Source organism: Anomaloglossus baeobatrachus, chromosome 1 (assembly GCF_048569485.1).
Source record: "Anomaloglossus baeobatrachus isolate aAnoBae1 chromosome 1, aAnoBae1.hap1, whole genome shotgun sequence".
Classification (NCBI taxonomy): domain Eukaryota; kingdom Metazoa; phylum Chordata; class Amphibia; order Anura; family Aromobatidae; genus Anomaloglossus; species Anomaloglossus baeobatrachus.
Window position 1 is genome coordinate 339,921,789 of NC_134353.1, and position 20,227 is coordinate 339,942,015.

The 20,227-nt window shown below is 45.1% G+C and overlaps 1 protein-coding gene across 1 annotated transcript; it reads left to right on the plus strand.

Annotated features, from left to right (window-relative positions):
* Nucleotides 1–10,255: 10,255 nt before the first annotated feature.
* Nucleotides 10,256–11,212, plus strand: MBOAT4 (membrane bound ghrelin O-acyltransferase MBOAT4). The gene has a single exon (XM_075341862.1). The coding sequence runs from the start codon at nt 10,256–10,258 to the stop codon at nt 11,210–11,212; it is 957 nt and encodes a 318-aa protein (XP_075197977.1).
* The last annotated feature ends 9,015 nt before the right edge of the window (nt 11,213–20,227 follow it).

Genomic DNA, 20,227 nt, shown 5'->3' on the forward strand with positions numbered 1-20,227 from the left:
GATCAGCAGCCGGCAGGAGCTGCACTGTTCTGTGGCAGACCATGCGGCCGCTATATGGCCCGTGAGTCAGGGGGGCCCAGTGTCAGCGGTGGCAGTACCGAGACCCCCTCACTAGAGTTGAGCGGATCGGCCATAATCGGGGTCCGACAGATCCGGATCGGTTTGCCGCCGAAGTCCGTATCCGATCCGGAATCCGCGGCTATGAGAGAGAGAGAGAGACAGAGAGAGAGAAAAAAAAAACCGGATCCCGGGTACTGGTCGGACTCGGATCGGAATCTTGAACCGTGCGGATCCGGATTTTTCAGATCCGGGTCCGCTCAACACTACTAATAATGAAGTATCGAGCAGAGAGATCCACTCCATGCTTCATCATTCTCCCCCTGTGCCTGCGCTCGACGTCTCAGTACAGCAGAGCGTGGTGACGTCACCACTGTGCACTGCTGCTGAGACTACAGAGCACAGGATGGGAGGACACTGACCAGAGCACTAAGAGAACAAGGGGAGGTGAGGACTTGTTGTTTGTTTGTTTTTTTAATCGGAGAGTACACGGTAGCCAGAGGCCTATGGGGCTGAATTATACATGGAGGTCTGTGGGGCTGAATTATACATGGAGGTCTGTGGGGCTGCATTATACATGGAGGTCTATGGGGCTGCATTATACATGGAGGTCTATGGGGCTGCATAACACAATATGAAGGACACCTTATACATGGACTATAAAGGTGCATTGCACATGAAGGACTATGGGGCTGCATAATGCAATTTGAAGGACACCTTATACATGACTATAGGGGTGCATTATACATGGAGGACTATGGGGCTGCATAATTCAATATAAAGGACACCTTCTACATGGACTATAGGGGTGCATTATACATGGAGGAGTATGAGGCTGTACAACACAATATGAAGGACACCTTATACATGGACTATTGGGGTCCATTATACATGGAGGAGTATAGGGCTGCATAATACAATATGAAGGACACCTTATACATGGACTATAGGCATACTACAATATGAAGGCCTATGGGGCTGCATTATAATACATATAGCACTATGAGGGCTTCATTATAATATATGAAGGACTATGGGGGCTACCTTATACATGGACTATGGGGTGCATTTTAAAACATGGAGGACTATGGGGGTGCATTGTAAAACATGGAGGACTTTGGGGTGCATTATAATATATGGAGGACTATGTGGTGCAGTATAATATATGGAGTATTATGGGGTGCATTATAATATATGGAGAACTATGGAGTGAATTATAATACATGGAGGACTATGTGAGTTGCATTATAATAATTGGAGGGCTATGAGGGCTACTTTATACATCGAGGACTATGGGAAATGCATTATAACACATGGAGGACTATGGGTGTGCATTCTAATATATAAAGATTATGTGGGACCCTTTATACTATATGGAATACTATATTGGGCTATTATTGTATTTGGAGAACTATATATGAGGGGGGACAAAGATACAAGCATGGGATGGGAAAGTTTTGTGCTGAGGGAAAAAGGCTCTTTCCCTCAGCACCCAGTTGTCTCATACTCTGCTATACTTCGTCTCTCAGCACCCAGCTTTCCCTTGATTTAATATGGGAAAGCCGGGTGCTGAGGGAAAGATGTATACCAGAGCATAGGGAAGCTGGCTGCCTAGGACAAGATGGATATTAGAACATAGGAAAGCTGGGTGCTGATAGAAAGAGGGGCTTCAGATTATGGGAAACCTGGGTGCTGAGGGAAAGAGCCAAGTGTCATAGTCATTATCCCGTAACCCGAGTATCGGTGTACATGGAGGGGAGACCCAGGTCCAAACTTTGCCCTGGAGCTCATCAAATTCTAGTTACGCTACTGACTACAGACAAGTGGGTTTGAGTGTGTGTGTGTATGTGGAAGTTTTACCTTGTTGCCGCGGTACTTCTCGACCACAAGCAAGGTTCTGATTTATCTCGTTCATATTGTGCAGTTCCGCGTTCCGAATTATTAAAGATGAGTCCACAACTGTTAAAAACTGCACAGAATTTACTGGTAACAAGTTTTCAACACCGTTTCACTTCTCTTGTGACAGGTTTCACACTTGGTTTCTCACAAAGCATTACCATCTTAATACAGACCTGCTCTTTTGTTACGTCTGCAGACAAGTTCACATCAGCTTTGAAGAAGGGAGGTGGTGGTTGGCAATTTGTTATCCTCTGGGTATCTAACCACATGGGTCAATGTGTATCACTGTGATTAGAGTACCCTACATAGCTTTGCCACTTCTTTGGGATCACTCCTCAATCAGTGTCAGTGTCCCTCAATGTCAATGGCCATCAGTCAACACTGACCAACCACTGACTGCACTGTTCACACTAGCCTAGTCAATGGGGGGGGGGGGGGGGCAGTGCACTCTCTGCTCCCTCAACTCCTACACGGAGCTCAAGCTGAAATCCGGTTCTGGTCACTTTTTCTTCCTCCTGCCCATTATTTTTGCCTTAGCCTGCAATTCCACACCACACTACTAAGTACGCTCAACTCCCCAAATCAGGAAATACCCAACATTATATCCCCTTCAGTGTGGACCAATTTGTCTAGTTAACCCTCATGGTCCTGCCACTATATCCTGAGACCTAAGCTTCCCCTTCCATGTGGTGAACCCAGGACTGGTTGCAACTATTGATGGCTTAAACATCTTATTTTCACTACACATATAAATACACGGTATACATTCTTATAAACCAATGATGTCTTCAGGGGGTTGCAGGTCACAGGCCACTCTCCTATATACAGTACATATGCTAATTAGGGAGGTCAGTACTCCCTGGGTATGGCCAAGAGGCTTAGTGCACAATTGAGACCACAGGTTTTACATGCCCCACCTCCCTTACTGGTGATTGACAGAGCTGGCTGGGCTGACCTCTCTGCAGATCAGGCTTGGTGCAGTTAAGCCAACACTGTCAATGATCAATGAGGGAGGCTGAACGATTCATTGAGCCTACTGGCCACACTGAGCACACGGTAAATTTTGGTTTCCGTATAACTTATAGTGGAGCTCTGCAAAGCTATGTACTTAGATTGCATTGTCTTTTTGGGTCAATAGTTTCTTTTGACACAGCCAATTTTCTTTTTTTTCCTTTTCCTCTTCGTCTTCAAATAACAATAACTTTTTAATTTTTACTTTTTTGCCGACATGTACGTATATGCAGGGCTGTATTTTGCCTTCGTGCTGCCCTAGGCACTTTAAGTGGTCGCGCCCCTTAGTGACAACGTAACACTCTGAGTTTTCGCACACGACATCTGTTTAAGGCAGATCTACTCTGTAAAACACTTGAAAAAGTATCAATGAGAAACGAAGGGCACTAACCCCCCCCCCCCCAATGGGGATCACCACGGGCACATCAAAACATAGCATGAGTATAAAATATTCCCACCACACCGTCCCCACTTATATACTGTGACTGTGACACTGCCCCTAATAAACTACACACTGCCCTCCCTTATAAATTATACCCACCACACCTTCCTCAATTATGAAATATGATCTGCACATTGACCTCACATCATGCATCCCCCTCCTCACAATGTCCCATGCATGCTGCCCCCTCCTCACAATGTCCCATGCTTGCTGCCCCCTCCTCACAATGTCTCATGCATGCTGCCCCCTCCTCACAATGTCCCATGCATGCTGCCCCCTCCTCACAGTGTCCCATGCATGCTGCCCCCTCTTCACAATGTCCCATGCATGCTGCTCTCTCCTCACAGTTTCCCATGCATGCTGTTCTCTCCTCACAATTTCCCATGCATGCTGCCCCCTCCTCACAATGTCCCATGCATGCTGCCCCCTCCTAACAATGTCCCATGCATGCTGCTCCCTCCTCACAGTTTCCCATGCATGCTGCCCCCTCCTCACAATGTCCCATGCATGCTGCTCCCTCCTCACAGTTTCCCATGCATGCTGTTCTCCCCTCACAATGTCCCATGCATGCTGCTCCCTCCTCACAGTGTCCCATGCATGCTGCCCCCTCCTCACAATGTCCCATGCATGCTGCTCCCTCCTCACAGTTTCCCATGCATGCTGTTCTCTCCTCACAATGTCCCATGCATGCTGCCCCCTCCTCACAATGTCCCATGCATGCTGCTCCCTCCTCACAGTTTTCCATGCATGCTGTTCTCTCCTCACAATGTCCCATGCATGCTGCTCCCTCCTCACAGTTTCCCATGCATGCTGTTCTCTCCTCACAATGTCCCATGCATGCTGCCCCTCTCCATGAGCTCCTAATGCTGCCTTCCTCTTTTTCATAATGACACCTCCATGCCTAACGCTTATGCTGAGACACCCCTCCCACACACACACACACACACACACACACACACACTACCCCACTCTTGATATTGACTCCCCTACATTGCTCCACTCCATACTGAGCCCACACATGCTGCCCCTTCTTCATAATGAGCTCCCAATGCTGCCCCCCTCTCATTCTGAGTCCTTACACTCCCCCGCCATCGATTTTGTCATTGCGCTATCCCTCAACCCTTGTCCTCTGTCTCTAGGATTGGCCCCTCTCCCCCATTCCCCCAGCAGCAGCCGCTCTCCCCCGCCTTCACCAGCAGCCTCTCCCCCAGCATCAGCCTCTCTCCCCCCAGCCCCCCAGCATCAACCTCTCTCCCCCAGCATCCCCCAGCTTCAGCCTCTCTCCTCCCAGCCTCCCCCAGCATCAGCCTCCCTCAGCATCAGCCTCCCTCCTCCCAGCCTCCCCCAACATCAGCCTCTCTCCTCCCAGCCTCCCCCAGCATCAGCCTCTCTCCTCCCAGCCTCCCCTAGCATCAGCCTCCCTCAGCATCAGCCTCCCTCCTCCCAGCCTCCCCCAGCGTCAGCCTCCCCCCATCCCAGCCTTCCGCAACATCAGCCTCCCCCCTCCCAGCCTCCCCCAGCATCATACTCTCTCCTCCCAGCCTCCCCCAGTATCAGCTTCTCTTCCCCCAAGTCTCCCCCAGTATCAGCCTCTCTCCTCCCACCCCATACGCAGATCTCCAGTCTGCATTAGAGATACTCCCACACTCCTTATGAATCTTCAGCTCTGCGAGCACTTACCTGCTCCAGGGCCCGGCGTCATCTTCCTGGCTCACATGAGTATCCTCTTCTGTCACCGGCTTCCATCGCGGCGTCCTCTGCGGCGTCTTGCTGTGAGCTCTGCATGTGAAATCCACACAGCATTGGACACAGCACAGAGGAAGGAGCTGATTGGCGCGCCTGTGACCCCGGAAGTGCAGGCTCCGGCAGTTCCGGGGTCAATCAGCTCTCTGTGCCCGGCCGCTGCAGTTTGTCTGCATTCACGTCTTAATTGACGCGGATACAAATAAATAAAGGTGCGCCTCTCCCCCCTCCCCCTCCGAATATACAGCGGATTTAATGAATGTATTTTTTTTTTTTTTACTGCTAGAAGGTGCCGCCCCCTGCATCCTGCCACCCTAGGCATGGGACCACGGGTGCCTAATGGTAAATACGGCCCTGCGTATATGGGATTGTTTGTTTGCAAACTGATTTGCTAGTCTGAACGACACCATTAATTTTACCAGATAAAGCAGGAAAAAGGCTCAAAGAATTCCAACTGTGGTGAAATAGTGAAAAAAGAACGCAGTTCTGCCATTCATTTTTTTAGATATTATTTTTATGGTGTTAATTGTACACTAAAAATGTCCTGACAACCTTATTCTTAAGCACAATACAATTATAGTCATACCAAAATTCTATAGGTTTTCTTTTTACTAGTTTAGTGTCTTAAAAAAAGCATTAAGGTTTCTAAATATAAAAAAATGTGGATTATGCTGCTATTTTCTAAGACCCACAAGTTATTTTTATTTTCCCGTCAGTGAAGCTGCATGATGACATTTTTTTGTGTGGCATAGTGGTGATTATTGCTTTTTTTGTGGGAGGGTAGCAAAAACACCAGGAAATTTGGCCGTTTGATTAGTTTTTCTTTATGACATTTATATTTTGATAGACTGGATTTTTATGGATGCTGTGATACCAAATATTTACTTATTTTTTACATTTCTTTAATTTTAATTGGGGAAAACAGAGGTGATTTAAATTTTTGTTTTGATTTTTAAATATTTTCACTTTTTTTTGGTATAATGTTTCACCTCCTTTTTCGAGTGCTGTATGTAATAAAAATGAGTGTCTGGATGTCACAGGAAAATTAACATGACATACACAGCTTAATATTTTAGGATGGGGGGAGAGGTGGGCTCAGGAATAAGCGCCCAGGGTGGATTGCGACAATTGAATGCATCTGTCAGTGATTGACAGCAGCATTTAAGAGGTTAACAGCAGTGATTGGCAGCAGCTCTGATCGCTTCTGTTAAAGACAGATGCCAGCTATGTAATTTAGCCAGCATCTGCCCTATAAAGTATGGGCTTATCAAGGCTGCAACACACCGATGGACTCCATCATGTAATACTAAGGGGCCGAGTATATTTATTTTATATTTATATGACACAGAACCTACAAACATGAAAATGTTACTATTTACTAAGCTAACATAAGGTTTAGATGAGGTACAAATATGTTGTCCTTCCTAACTTTTGTAATATAAACTATGTTGTTGTGCTTTGTATTACAGATACTTATATCTACTAGCTGGAGGAGTGATTTTAGCAACTATGTCAATGGGTCACTATGCTGTATTGGTACTTGCTCCTGCCCTGGGTGCGACAGTGTTATTTCACACTTCCAGCCACCATGCCATACACAGATGGGCCTTCCTGCTGCAGATGGCATGGCAAACTATTTGCCACCTATGGATCATGTACAGACACTGCTATCTAGAGGAAATAATAACTATAGAGTAAGTATCACAGAAATCATTCAACAGAAGAGAAGACAGGTTATAATATATAGCAACATGTATCTAGTTCATGAGGCACAGATGGCATATCGCTAGGAAATGCCATTACTGGGTAATGTTTTGTTTTTTTTAACTCTTGGATTTGATCCCAACCACTGGATATGCAGGAAAGAGAACTTCAACCTCACTTTATCCTCTAGCACAGAGATGTGGTGAAGATCCCTGCACAGTGGGTGGCCGGTCCCACATTATGTGTGATGGGAATAACCCTTCAAAGATGATTTCTACTCATAACTTAAAGGGAACCTGTCATCAGAAATTTAGCTTTAAACCTAAAAGTTTCCCCCTATGCAGCTCCTGGGCTGCATTCTAGCAAGGTTCCTGTTGTTCTTGTGCCCCCTTTCTGACCAAAATAAAGACTTTATAAAGTGGTACCTTTTTGTATTCAAATCTTGATAATGGTACACGGGGGCGGGCTCTCTAGTGTCCGTTACTGTCCTTTCTGGCGATTTACACCGTGCCCCAATGCTCCATTCCATACTTCAGGATGCCACCCACTGCGCCCGAGGTGCCGTGCACGCGAGGACCGCTGGTGACGTGTGCGCAGGCACGAGATTATGGGCGGCGCTGTGATTGCATCGCAAGTGTCCGCCCATCATCTCATGGCCACGCTCTCCCCTATGCCTCCAGCGTTCTGCGCAAGCACCAGATGACCCGACGTCACCTCTTTCCCATCTTGCCCTGCAGCAGGAAATAGATGGGAGGAGCAGAGCAGGACACCACCGGTTACGAGAGGTGACGTCGGGTCATCTGGCCAGCGCTTGCGCAGTACGCTGGAGGCAGAGGGGAAATCACAGCACCGCTCATACCCTCGTGCCTGCGCACACGTCACCAGCGGTCACTGTGCACAGTGCACAGTCGCACGGCGCATGCGCGGGACCGCACTGGGCGGCATCCTGAGATATGAAATGGAGCGATGGGGGACGGCCTAAAGCGTCAGGAGGCAGACAAACGGACACCAGAGAGCCCGCCCCCGTGTACCATTATCAAGATCTGAATACAAAAAGGTACAACTTTATAAAGTCTTTATTTTGGTCAGAAAGGGGGCACAAGAACAACAGGAACCTTGCTAGAATGCAGCCCAGGAGCTGCAGAGGGGGAATCTTTTAGGTTTAAAGCTAAATTTCTGATGACAGGTTCCCTTTAAAGGAATTGTCTGGTTTAGAAAACCCATGTTCAATTAAATAGGATGTCTCCCATTATCCAAAGTAGAGATCAGCTATAAAAAGCAGCTCATTGCCTTTCCAAGTGGAGGTGCCGTGTCTTCTGGCTGGGTATGCCCACAATACATTTCCTATGGCTTTGCTGGAGAGAGCCAAGGCCAATACTTGACTGTCTCTAGAGTATGACTGGAGCTGTAGTGCACGTATCCAGCCACTGCTCCATTCAGACCGGGATCTGCAAATCCCCATTATTGAGATTGGTTGAGGTCCCTGCATTGAATCAGCAAGATATCACCTATACTGTGGTTAGATGATAAATTCTTAGGACAGGAACAACCTTTAAACACTTGTTACCAAGATCAACCACAAAACATTGATCTAATCTTGAACTCACATGCATTTTTATCTTATGCTTCAATAGTGCCAACATATTCCACATCACTGTACAGAGATGTCCATTACTTACGGCCCCTATAAGGGCTCACAATGTAATTTAATTTAAAACATAACTGTCATATTAATTTTTATTTCATAAATCAATAGCACACTTGAAAATAAGCAAGTTTGTAATAAATCTTATCACACTCATCTGCTTTTTTCTCTGCCAGAATGGATCAGTCATTATCAAAATTCTCAATCCGGAGATAAAATCTGGATTCAGTGAAGACTTTCCCATTACTGAGATGGGAGATGGGACAGAAGGCTCACATATACACTAGAGTCAATGTCAGTTATTTTTCGAGTGTGGAAAAAAACAAACAGAAAATATAACTTTCATGTATATGTTACTTTTAGCCCCATTCAAACCCAGAACATCATAGGTGCACAGCAACCGTAGTAACTACTAGGTCACCATAATCAATGTTCCATTTGGGGTGAAAATTCTCTTTAAAGTGTAGTTGTGGTTTCAGAATGACATATAGCAGAAAGTCTGTGTCTGCCTCCAGCTCCTCCTGCTTCCTCCCCTCTCCATAGAATTTTAGGAGCACCAAGTGTCATCTCTGTAATAGGGAAATCAATCATCACTGAATGCAGATTTTACCATGAATTGAGAATGAAAGATCAGTCCAGGAGGAGAAAGAAGTAGATTTCTCTTATAAGATATATTACAAAGATTCTTAATTTATTGTGTGCTATTGATTTATTTAAAAAAATGAAAATAAAACGACAGTTACTTTTTAAAGAGAACCTGTTATCACGATGGATGTTAAAGTATATGGCTATAATGGTGCTGCTATACAGATTCAATAGGTGCCTTCAAAGAGGAAATTTGCATCCTAATTGTTTTTTCAGCATCTGAAGTTTGGGTTTCCTAAGCTTTTGTTGCAGTGGGACAGGACTTTGGGTAGGCTCTACCCTAGCCCCTCCGCCTGCCTCTAGTGTCTGTACCTTTTTCCTGTTCTAAACTTTGCTCTAGCACTATCCTAACTACAAGCAGTGCTTGTGCAGATTGATCCCCTAGCAATTCTAAGAAAAATGGTGCAGGTGGCAGCGCATGCGCAGATTAAGATCTCAGCTCAGTGACATTTTACTTGAGACTGCCGGTGATGGGTGGGGGGATGATTGTTAATCTTTGCATGTGCCCCCCACTGGTGCCATTTTACTAAAGCCTGCCAGGAGATCAATGTGTGCAAGCATCGCCCAAGGCTAGGACAGCTATGACGGAAATTTTAAAACAGGAGTCAGATACAGACATCTGAGGCAACTGGAGGGGTCGGGGCAGAGCCGAAAACCCTACCCACTGACCCACACCAATCCACTGAAAGCTTATGAAAGCCAAACTTCAAATGCTGATATAACAACAACCAGGAAGCGTATTTCTTCACTGACGGTACCTACTGAATCAGTATAATAGCGCCATTATGACCATATATTCACATTAAAATGTATAATCGTAATGCCAGGTTCTCTTTAAGTGAACTGTGGACCTAGCCCTAACCCACAAATCAATTAAAATGGTAATCTACTTAAAAGGGGTTCCCAAATTACAACTTTTCTCTTATCCAAAGAACAGTTGATAAGTATCGCTGTGGATCCCGCCTATGAGACCACCATGGTATTGGGGTTCCTATCCTTTGGGCACTTAATAAATTATAATTGTAGGACGACTTCCCCTTTAAAAACATGTTAAATAGTTAAACTAATCTCTTTTATTTTAATTGTATACTTTCTATAGGGCGTTCATCATGATTTCCTCTCTCATGTTGTTGACCCAAAAAATCACATCTCTTGCTTTGGATATCCATGAAAAGAAAGTGACTGTCAGCACAGATGATATCGTCTTGGAGGTGAAGAAGAAGAATGGCCTTCATCATCTGTCAGCGTGCTCCATTCTAGCTGTCCTCTCCTACTTACTGTTTTTCCCAGCACTTCTGGGTGGGCCGCTATGTTCATTTGTGGAATTCCAGCAGCAGATCAGTAACTGTAAAGTATGTGATAACCTGTGCCGCTTCTGGACTGTAATTAAAGCCTGCACATTATTCTTCTTCTTCCATGCACTACAAAGTATATTGTTTGACCATATAACCTTTCCATACGACCTCACAAACTGCAGACGATGGGAATGTGTATATGTAATGTGGAGCACAGCATTCTTATTTAGACTGACCTACTACTCCCACTGGCTGCTGGATGAAGCCCTATTATACACTGCAGGCTTTAACATTGGAGAAAGCTCCTATGGACACTTTACTGACAGCAACATCTATAAGTTAGAAACGACTCGGAGAATCTCATTTTTTGCCCGGACTTGGAATAAAAGCACGGCAAAGTGGCTCAGAAGACTCATATTCCAAAATTGCCCCAAGCAACCATTACTGAGCACATTTGCATTTTCTGCTTGGTGGCATGGACTGTACCCTGGACAGATCTTTGGCTTCATGTGCTGGGCTTTGATGGTTGAAGCTGATTATCGTATACATGCCAAGTTAAGTTTTATCTCCAAGTCACCTATTATCAGATTTGTATGCAAAGTAATAACTTGGCTAGGGACACAAATGATTATTTCTTTTATCATGTTAGCTGTAGAAATGAGGAGCCTGACAATGATGTTGGCACTCCTCCTCTCCTATAACAGCTTATTTCCTTTTTTCTACTGTTTATTATTGATATTCCTGGTAAAAAATAAAAGCATAACATCATAAACCTTGTTAATATGCCAAAGTAGCTATACTGCTGTGAGCCAGAATGGAGATCAGCTGTGTAAGAGCACCTCATACTAGATCATGCTTTTATAATGTATTTCAAGGCCTAAAAAGCAGGATTGACGGACTAAGCTCCTAAAATAAAGGATTGATGGCACAAGCTGCTAAAATATAGGATCACCACTGTCTTCTTGACATAAACCACAAAGAAGGGTTTCTGAATTGTAACCAATAAATCACAAATCAGTGACTTAGCTTTCTGTTTTGCACCAACTAGTGTATTGCTGTGCCACTAGGGTTACGATCAATGCCAATGTAGTATTCACTCTACTTTTACAACTTGTAGATACAAACATGGAATGGTGAGGCAATGCAGGGTTGTTCAAAGTTTACTCAGCAGTGAGATGGCGTAGCAACCCATGGAGACACACAGACTGGTGCAGAAGAAATCCACAGTTTGTCAATTGTATGGCTGTAATCAGACTTGGACTGGCCCATTGGAGAGCAGGTAAATTTCCAGGTGGGCCTCACTGCAGAAATAAGCAATATACACTTGATTTACTATGTTCAGACAGAAGCAGCATCTCATCATTCATTTAGCAAATTATCCATTGAATTCAGCGTTGGACTGGCTACTGGAGGAACTGCCAGTAATACCCAGTCCTGGCCGCGGTTACCTGCACTGAACTCCGGAGCTCTCAGCTGAGCTGCGGAGTGCAGCTTGTCCTGTCCTGCTGTCATGGACTGAACTGTGATAACCGGGGAATCAGTCGGTGCTCGCAGTTTAGTCCTGCAACCCGCTGTTTAGTCCAGGCTGTACTCCGGACCTCAGCTGAGAGCTCCGGAGTTCAGTGCAGGTAACCGCGGCCAGGATTGGTATTACTGGCAGTTTCTCCGGTAGCCAGTCTGACGCTGATTGTATTATTATATATATTTATGAATAAGGGTAATATAATATTTGCATGCAACTGAACAATGGATCACAATGTTACTGGTAGCACCCAGTCAAACAATAGCTGTAAGGGTACACTCACATGAGCATATCAATCAGACAAGTGCAATACGAGAAAATCTTGCATTGCACTCGGACCAATGTTATTCAATGAGGGAGAGCAGATGATCAGCTTTTTTCTCATACAGATTCTGGATGAGAGAAAAGTTACAGCATGCTGCGATTGTCAGTGAGAGCCTTGTCAGTTGCACCCATACAAGTCTATGAATGCGAGTGAAACATCGCACGGCACTTGGATGATATCCAAGTGGAGTGTGATAATTGCATCAGCTGACAATGGAGTAGATGGGGAGATTAATCCCTCCCTGTCCTCTGCAGCTGTACTCTAATTGCAGGATCGGATCACAGTTGCATGACATGGTTCATGCTGGTAGCACAGCGGGAGCCAAGAGTCATTAGCATATTGCACCCAATGCACTCACATCCGTTAACATACCATTGTGTGAATCCAGTCTAATTGAGATACCCTCCACAGAAAACAAACTAGAAAGCTTCAAAATTAGTTCCAGCTCATAGGGAATACAAAATCTACGGTTCTTACAATGATTAAAATAACATACAGTCATATGAAAAAGTTTGTGCACCCCTATTAATGTTAACCTTTTTTCTTTGTAACAATTTTGGTTTTTGCAACAGCTATTTCAGTTTCATTTATCTAATAACTGATGGACTGAGTAATATTTCTGGATTGAAATGAGGTTTATTGTACTAACAGAAAATGTGCAATCCGCATTTAAACAAAATTTGACCGGTGCAACAGTATGGTCACCCTTATCAATTTCTTGATTTGAACACTCCTAACTACTTTTTACTGACTTACTAAAGCACTAAATTGGTTTTGTAACCCTATTGAGCTTTGAACTTCATAGGCAGGTGTATCCAATCATGAGAAAAGGTATTTAAGGTGGCCACTTGCAAGTTGTTCTTCTATTTGAATTTCCTATGAAGAGTGGCATCATGGGCTCCTCAAAACAACTCTCAAATGATCTGAAAACAAAGATTATTCAACATAGTTGTTCAGGGGAAGGATACAAAAAGAGATTTAAACAGTCAGTTTCCACTGTGAGGAACATAGTAAGGAAATGGAAGAACACAGGTACAGTTCTTGTTAAGCCCAGAAGTGGCAGGCCAAGAAAAATATCAGAAAGGCAGAGAAGAAGATTGGTGAGTACAGTCAAGGACAATCCACAGACCACCTCCAAAGACCTGCAGCTTCATCTTGCTGCAGATGGTGTCAATGTGCATCGGTCAACAATACAGCGCACGTTGCACAAGGAGAAGCTGTATGGGAAAGTGATGCGAAAGAAGCCGTTTCTGCAAGCACGCCACAAACAGAGTCGCCTGAGGTATGCAAAAGCACGTTTGGACAAGCCAGTTACATTTTGGAAGAAGGTCCTGTGAACTGATGAAACAAAGATTGAGTTGTTTGGTCATACAAAAAAGGCATTATGCATGGAGGCAAAAAAACACAGCATTCCAAGAAAAGCACTTGCTACCCACAGTAAAATTTGGTGGAGGTTCCATCATGCTTTGGGGCTGTGTGGCCAATGTCGGCACTGGGAATCTTGATAAAGTTGAGGGTCGCATGGATTCAACTCAGTATTAGCAGATTCTTGACAATAATGTGCAAGAATAAGTGACGAAGTTGAAGTTACGCAGGGGATGGATATTTCAGCAAGACAATGATCCAAAACACCGCTCCAAATCTACTCAGGCATTCATGTAGAGGCACAATTACAATGTTCTGGAATGGCCATCCCAGTCCCCAGACCTGAATATCATTGAAAATCTGTGGGATGATTTGAAGCGTGCTGTCCATGCTCAGCGACCATCAAACTTAACTGGAATTGTTTTGTAAACAGGAATGGTCAAATATACCTTCATCCAGCATCCAGGAACTCATTAAAAGCTACAGAAAGCGACTAGAGGCTGTTATTTTTGCAAAAGGAGGATCTACAAAATATTAATGTCACTTTTATGTTGAGGTGCCCATACTTTTGCACCGGTCAAATTTTGTTTAAATGCGGATTGCACATTTTCTGTTAGTACAATAAATCTCATTTCAATCCAGAAATATTACTGAGTCCATCAGTGATTAGATATATGAAGCTGAAATAGCTGTTGAAAAAACCCAAAGTGTTATAAAGAAAAAAGGTTAACATTAATAGGGGTGCCCAAACTTTTTCATATGACTGTATATCAAGAAAAAAAAAGCAATTAATTTCAAATGCAACAATTTTCAAAGAATGCTTGTTACATTTAAAACAATTTTTTTTTCTTTTACGTTTCTATTTAGTAAGGATTCCTGTTCAGTATGTGTTCCGTGCACCGTGGAACAAATACCATACTGCACAAGATTTTTTTTTCCCTATTGTTGTAGCATGAACAAACTATAGTGATATTCATTTCTTTTTCAATTCTAGCCTCTTGCTCCCTTCCGGCGCATTCACAAAGCAGTTCTTGCCCTTGGCAAATCACTAAAGCCCCTTTTGCTTTTTTCAGCAAAGCTCCTTCTTGTCTGACCTAAATCTTCTCAATAAGACCCTCATCTCTTGCCCCACTGAGGTTGTATCCTAGCATATAAAAATATGTTGAACAGCATATATTTTATATTTATCATGAATAATTCACCTGGATGTTTCTAACACACAAAATAACATAAGCAAATCCAATGTGCACAACTCAAACAACACTTGCCCAGGGCACAGTGGTGCAACGTGAGTATCAAGTATTTTTTGTCCCTTAAACCGTGGACCACTAGCGCTTCCAGAGTTCCTTACACCGGTCCAGTATTGAACTCCATGCATACCTCCATGCATATGAATTGTAATTCGAGGAAAATACTGATGTAATTATCATGTGCTTTGACCTCAGATTTTTTTTCTGTATTTTTCAAAGATTGTAAAAATAAAAAGTTATTTTTTGCTTTTCTAGCCCTTACCTTAAAGGGGTTGTCAACTACTTAGACAACCCCTTCTCATTTTCCATTTTTGGCCTCAATAAAATAAAAAAAACTTATATAACTGTCCCGTGCTAGTATCGTCCCAGCGGTGATGACGGTCATGTTCCCGGGGCTCACTTGTGATTGTGATGCCACATGAGCCCCACACCAAATCACTACCGTCTTCTCTTTCCCCGCCTTCAGAAGAAGGAATACTCAACAGGAAGTGAGAGCGTTGGCTGGCCACTCATTTACTGTTGATTCACAAGAGTCCCAGAAACTTGAGTGCCAACAATGACGAAATGCCGCCGGCACAAGAGGTTGGGTATAAGCCTTATTTCATGGGGTACAAACATGGGGAATGAGAATGAGTTGTAGTAGTAGTGGACAAACCCTTTAACTCTAGCTATATGCCTAACCAAATCCCTAAGCCTATACTTAGCTCTAAGTCTAACTCTAAAATAATCGCTAACCTTAATTAAGGTTAGAAAAAGTAATGAATGAAGATAGTATTTAATCATCTGCAATGCAATTGATTCAATACTACTTTTATTCATTACATGCAAATCTTTTGCAATCACTACTTATGTAGAGCACAAGATTGGAGGTAAGTTTCTCATCAGCTGCTGCTCTCTGCAATGGCAGGAACACTGAGGACAAAGCTCGCTTCATTATACTGATCTTTGCCACTTTGTTTTACTGCCTATGCAGAGCACAGCATACAATTATAAACTCGTCTCACCTGCTCTGCAAAAACAATTTCAGGTAGGCACTCACTGTATGATTGTAGGCACTGATCACTTCAAAGCGCAGCCAACAGGGGGAATGGAAATTACTTTTTATCCCAATATACTGTGGTACACAGGGCAAGCACTACATGGCCCCAACCACATGCTACACCACTGCCAGGCTACATTTTACAGGCATGGGTGACTGAAGAACCTTATTGTGCTGTGAGGCTTCAGTTTTAGTTATGTCCACCACATTTCATACACTGACTGCTGAGCAGTTTGTAATATGTACCAGTTCTGTGGATGGCTACCATCTGACCGCATCATTAATAAAAATAGCAACAATAAACAGTTTTTTATGTAACAATTGCTGGTCTGTGTTTTTGGCAGCAGAATACATCCAAAAATAAAGTTTTAAAAATCCCACGCAGGTTTTATGTACTGTATGTATTCATGCCACTAGGGGGAGATCTGTTCATCTCAAAAACCAGGTAGCAAATGAATATGTTTTTTTATTGTAAGAACAAAAGCAGAAAGTATACGTAATAATAATTATTATATGTAAACTCACCTCCTATTTGCCTAAAGTAGCTTAAAGTACTATGGCCATTAGTGTAACATTCCTATATCGTCATCTTCCCACTGAATAAGGGCTCACTCACGTCAGTTTATCACATATGAGTGCTATCCAGTTGACACTTGTACTTTTGATAGTCTATTGGGCTATTTTTTAGCTGATAGGGTGCTCCGGGTAAAATTGCGGAGACAGATTTAATTGCAGACACATGTTTGATCGACCTGAGCACACAAGAAGGAGATTCAATATCCCACTGAATGTCTGGATAGATCAAATCCCCCTTAATAAGGACCCAATTATTATTATTTGCTGCCATTTTAATTTGTTGCAGCATTTCACCCTCTAACTCAGGGGTCAGGAACCTTTTTGGCTAAGAGAGCCGTAAACGCCACATATTTTGAAATATAATTCCGCGAGAGCCGTACAATATGTTTAAAGGGCCATTGACAGATCAATCGCTCCAATGTTCACTTAGTACAGCAAGGAATGCTCCTCCCTGCTGTATAAAGCCACAACTGGACTGAAACAATGGTAATTAGCAGTAAAAAAATCAAATAAATAACTTCCATTGTGAACTTGCGATGCATGACATCAGTCCAGCAGTCTGGCTTCTTCTTTTTCCTGCGCATGACTGGAAGCTGGCATTCTTCCCACCTGATGTTGAGAGAATGCCAGCTTTGAGGCATTCGCAGAAGAAAGAAGCTGGAATATTGGACATGTCACACAACGCATTGTCAGTTATGTCAATTATCTATTTTATTATTTTACAGCGAATTATTGTTTAGGTCCAGCGGTGGCTTAGTGCAGCAGAGAGGAACACTCCTTTGTGTACTAAGTGACCGCTGGAGCAATTGTATCTGTCAGTGGCCCAGACACCCTGCTTCCCATACAGCCTGCACCCCCCATATCACACACACACACTGCTCCCCATACAGCCTGCACCCCCCATATCCCACACACACACACTGCTCCCCATACAGCCTGCACCCCCCAGATCTCACACACTACACCCCCATATGTCACATACCCTGCTTCCCATACAGCCTGCACCCCCCATATCACACACACACACTGCTTCCCATACAGCCTGCACCCCCCATATCACACACACACACTGCTCCCCATACAGCCTGCACCCCCCATATCCCACACACACACTGCTCCCCATACAGCCTGCACCCCCCAGATCTCACACACTACACCCCCATATGTCACATACCCTGCTTCCTATACAGCCTGCACCCCCCATATCACACACACACACTGCTCCCCATACAGCCTGCACCCCCCAGATCTCACACACTACACCCCCATATGTCACATACCCTGCTTCCCATACAGCCTGCACCCCCCATATCACACACACACACTGCTTCCCATACAGCCTGCACCCCCCATATCACACACACACACTGCTCCCCATACAGCCTGCACCCCCCATATCACACACACACACTGCTCCCCATACAGCCTGCACCCCCCAGATCTCACACACTACACCCCCATATGTCACATACCCTGCTTCCTATACAGCCTGCACCCCCCATATCCCACACACTACACCCCCATATGTCGCATACCCTGCTCCCCATACAGCCTGCACCCCCATATCACACACACTACACCCCCATATCTCACACACCCTGCTTCCCATACAGCCTACACCCCCCCAGATCTCACACACTACACCCCCATATCTCTCACACCCTGCTTCCCATACAGCCTACACCCCCCCAGATCTCACACACTACACCCCCATATGTCACATACCCTGCTTCCCATACAGCCTGCACCCCCCATATCCCCCACACACACACACTGCTTCCCATACAGCCTGCACCCCCCAGATCTCACACACTACACCCCCATATGTCACATACCCTGCTTCCCATACAGCCTGCACCCCCCCATATCACACACACACACACTGCTCCCCATACAGCCTGCACCCCCCATATCACACACAATACACCCCCATATCTCACACACCCTGCTCACATATCTCACCCTGCCTGTACCCCAACTTACCCCTCTCAAACACTCTGCACCCCTTCACATGCTTCTGTCACAGTCTGCAGCCCTCATATGCCCCTCACCCTGCAGCCCCCCTCACCCTCATGTCCCCTCTTTTCTTATTACCAGTCATGTGTCCACATCTCCTTCAGGATTCAGTATCTTGCTTCCTGCCGGCCTCCTGTGTCTCCTCCCACACAGTCACATGGGCGTGACATCATCGCAGGTCCTGCAGGATGGAGATTCCGTCTGCTGTGCAGGTCAGGACTAGCACTCCTGCAGCTCAGACACGGCTGGTGGCCTCTCCAGGTCAGGGGCCCCTCTACTGACACTGGGCTCCCCTGACTCACAGTTCGGCCACTACACAGCGGCACTACACATAGACGCAGAGCGGCTGCCGGGCCCCTATGTGTACTAGTGCCGCTGTGTAGTGGCCGGCCTGTGAGTCAGGGGAGCCCAGTGTCAGTAGAGGGGCGGCTCACTTCTCCTCGTTCCCCCGCTGATCCGGTCTCCTCGGCGCATCGTCCATTGCTGTCGCTCGCTCTGACCTCTCAGCAGGCGCGCAGTGATGACGTCACCGCGGTCCTCTGCAGAGCTGTCAGAAGAACGCCGACAGTCACAGCGGGGAGAATAATAAGAGAGAGAGCCGCTCACTCTCATCATTGCTCTCACTTGTATCGGCACCTGCGATGCCGATGCAATTGAAAGCTCGATCCTCGGCGGGGGGCGGTGACAGCGCGGCCACCGGGCCCCCCTGAGTAGCCGGGTGCTGGCGCCGGCCCTGATCCTTCCCATAGACAGGTAGGAGCCCTGTCTGCGAGCCAGATACGGCCATCAAAAGAGCCATATCTGGCTCGCGAGCCATAGGTTCCCGACCCCTGCTCTAACTGCTCAGCTATATTAGGAGGCATATAGAAAACTCCAATTAACAGCTTTCCATAATTGCTTCTCTATGTACATTTACCTATACTGACTATGGTGTCGCAGTTCCCCCCAATGTCTTAATTGAGTACAGGTCTTAAGTTAGATTTAATGAAACTACACACCCCTCCCCCTTTTCTTGTCTGTCCTATCCTTTCTGAATGTGATGTAACCCCCTATGCTCGTCACCCAGTCATGGCTCTCCTCCAGCCAGGTCTCCGTAATGCCCCCCACATCGTAATCTGTGGCTGATATAAAAGTCAACAATTCATTTGTTTTCTTTTCAAGACTTCTTGTTTTTGACACCAGACAGTTAACATTACCGTGTTTCCCTGAAAATAAGCCCTACCCTAAAAATAAGCCCTAGCAGGAGTTTTCACCATTTTCAGCGTAAGGCTTAAATATAAGTCCTACCCTGAAAATAAGCCCTAGTCGTGGTTCAATAATAAAGTGTCCATGCAGCTAAAAAGAATACTGCAGGACACTTCACTATAGAAAGCAGAAACCCCCAAAAGAGAAGAAAGAAGACAATCATACCCACCAGATGCCAAATGGGAGAACTTGCAGTGGAATGCACACCCACACAAATCAGATTGCACACCCGCACACATCAGATCATTAGATCGCAAAACCACACACATCAAATTGAACACCAACACACATCAGATCGCACACCCACACACAGCCGATCGCACACCCACACACATTCAATCGCATGCCCACACACATCCGATCGCACGCCCACAGACTGGATTGCATACCCATACACATCTGTTCGCACGCCCACACACATCAGATTGCACACTCACACACATCAGAT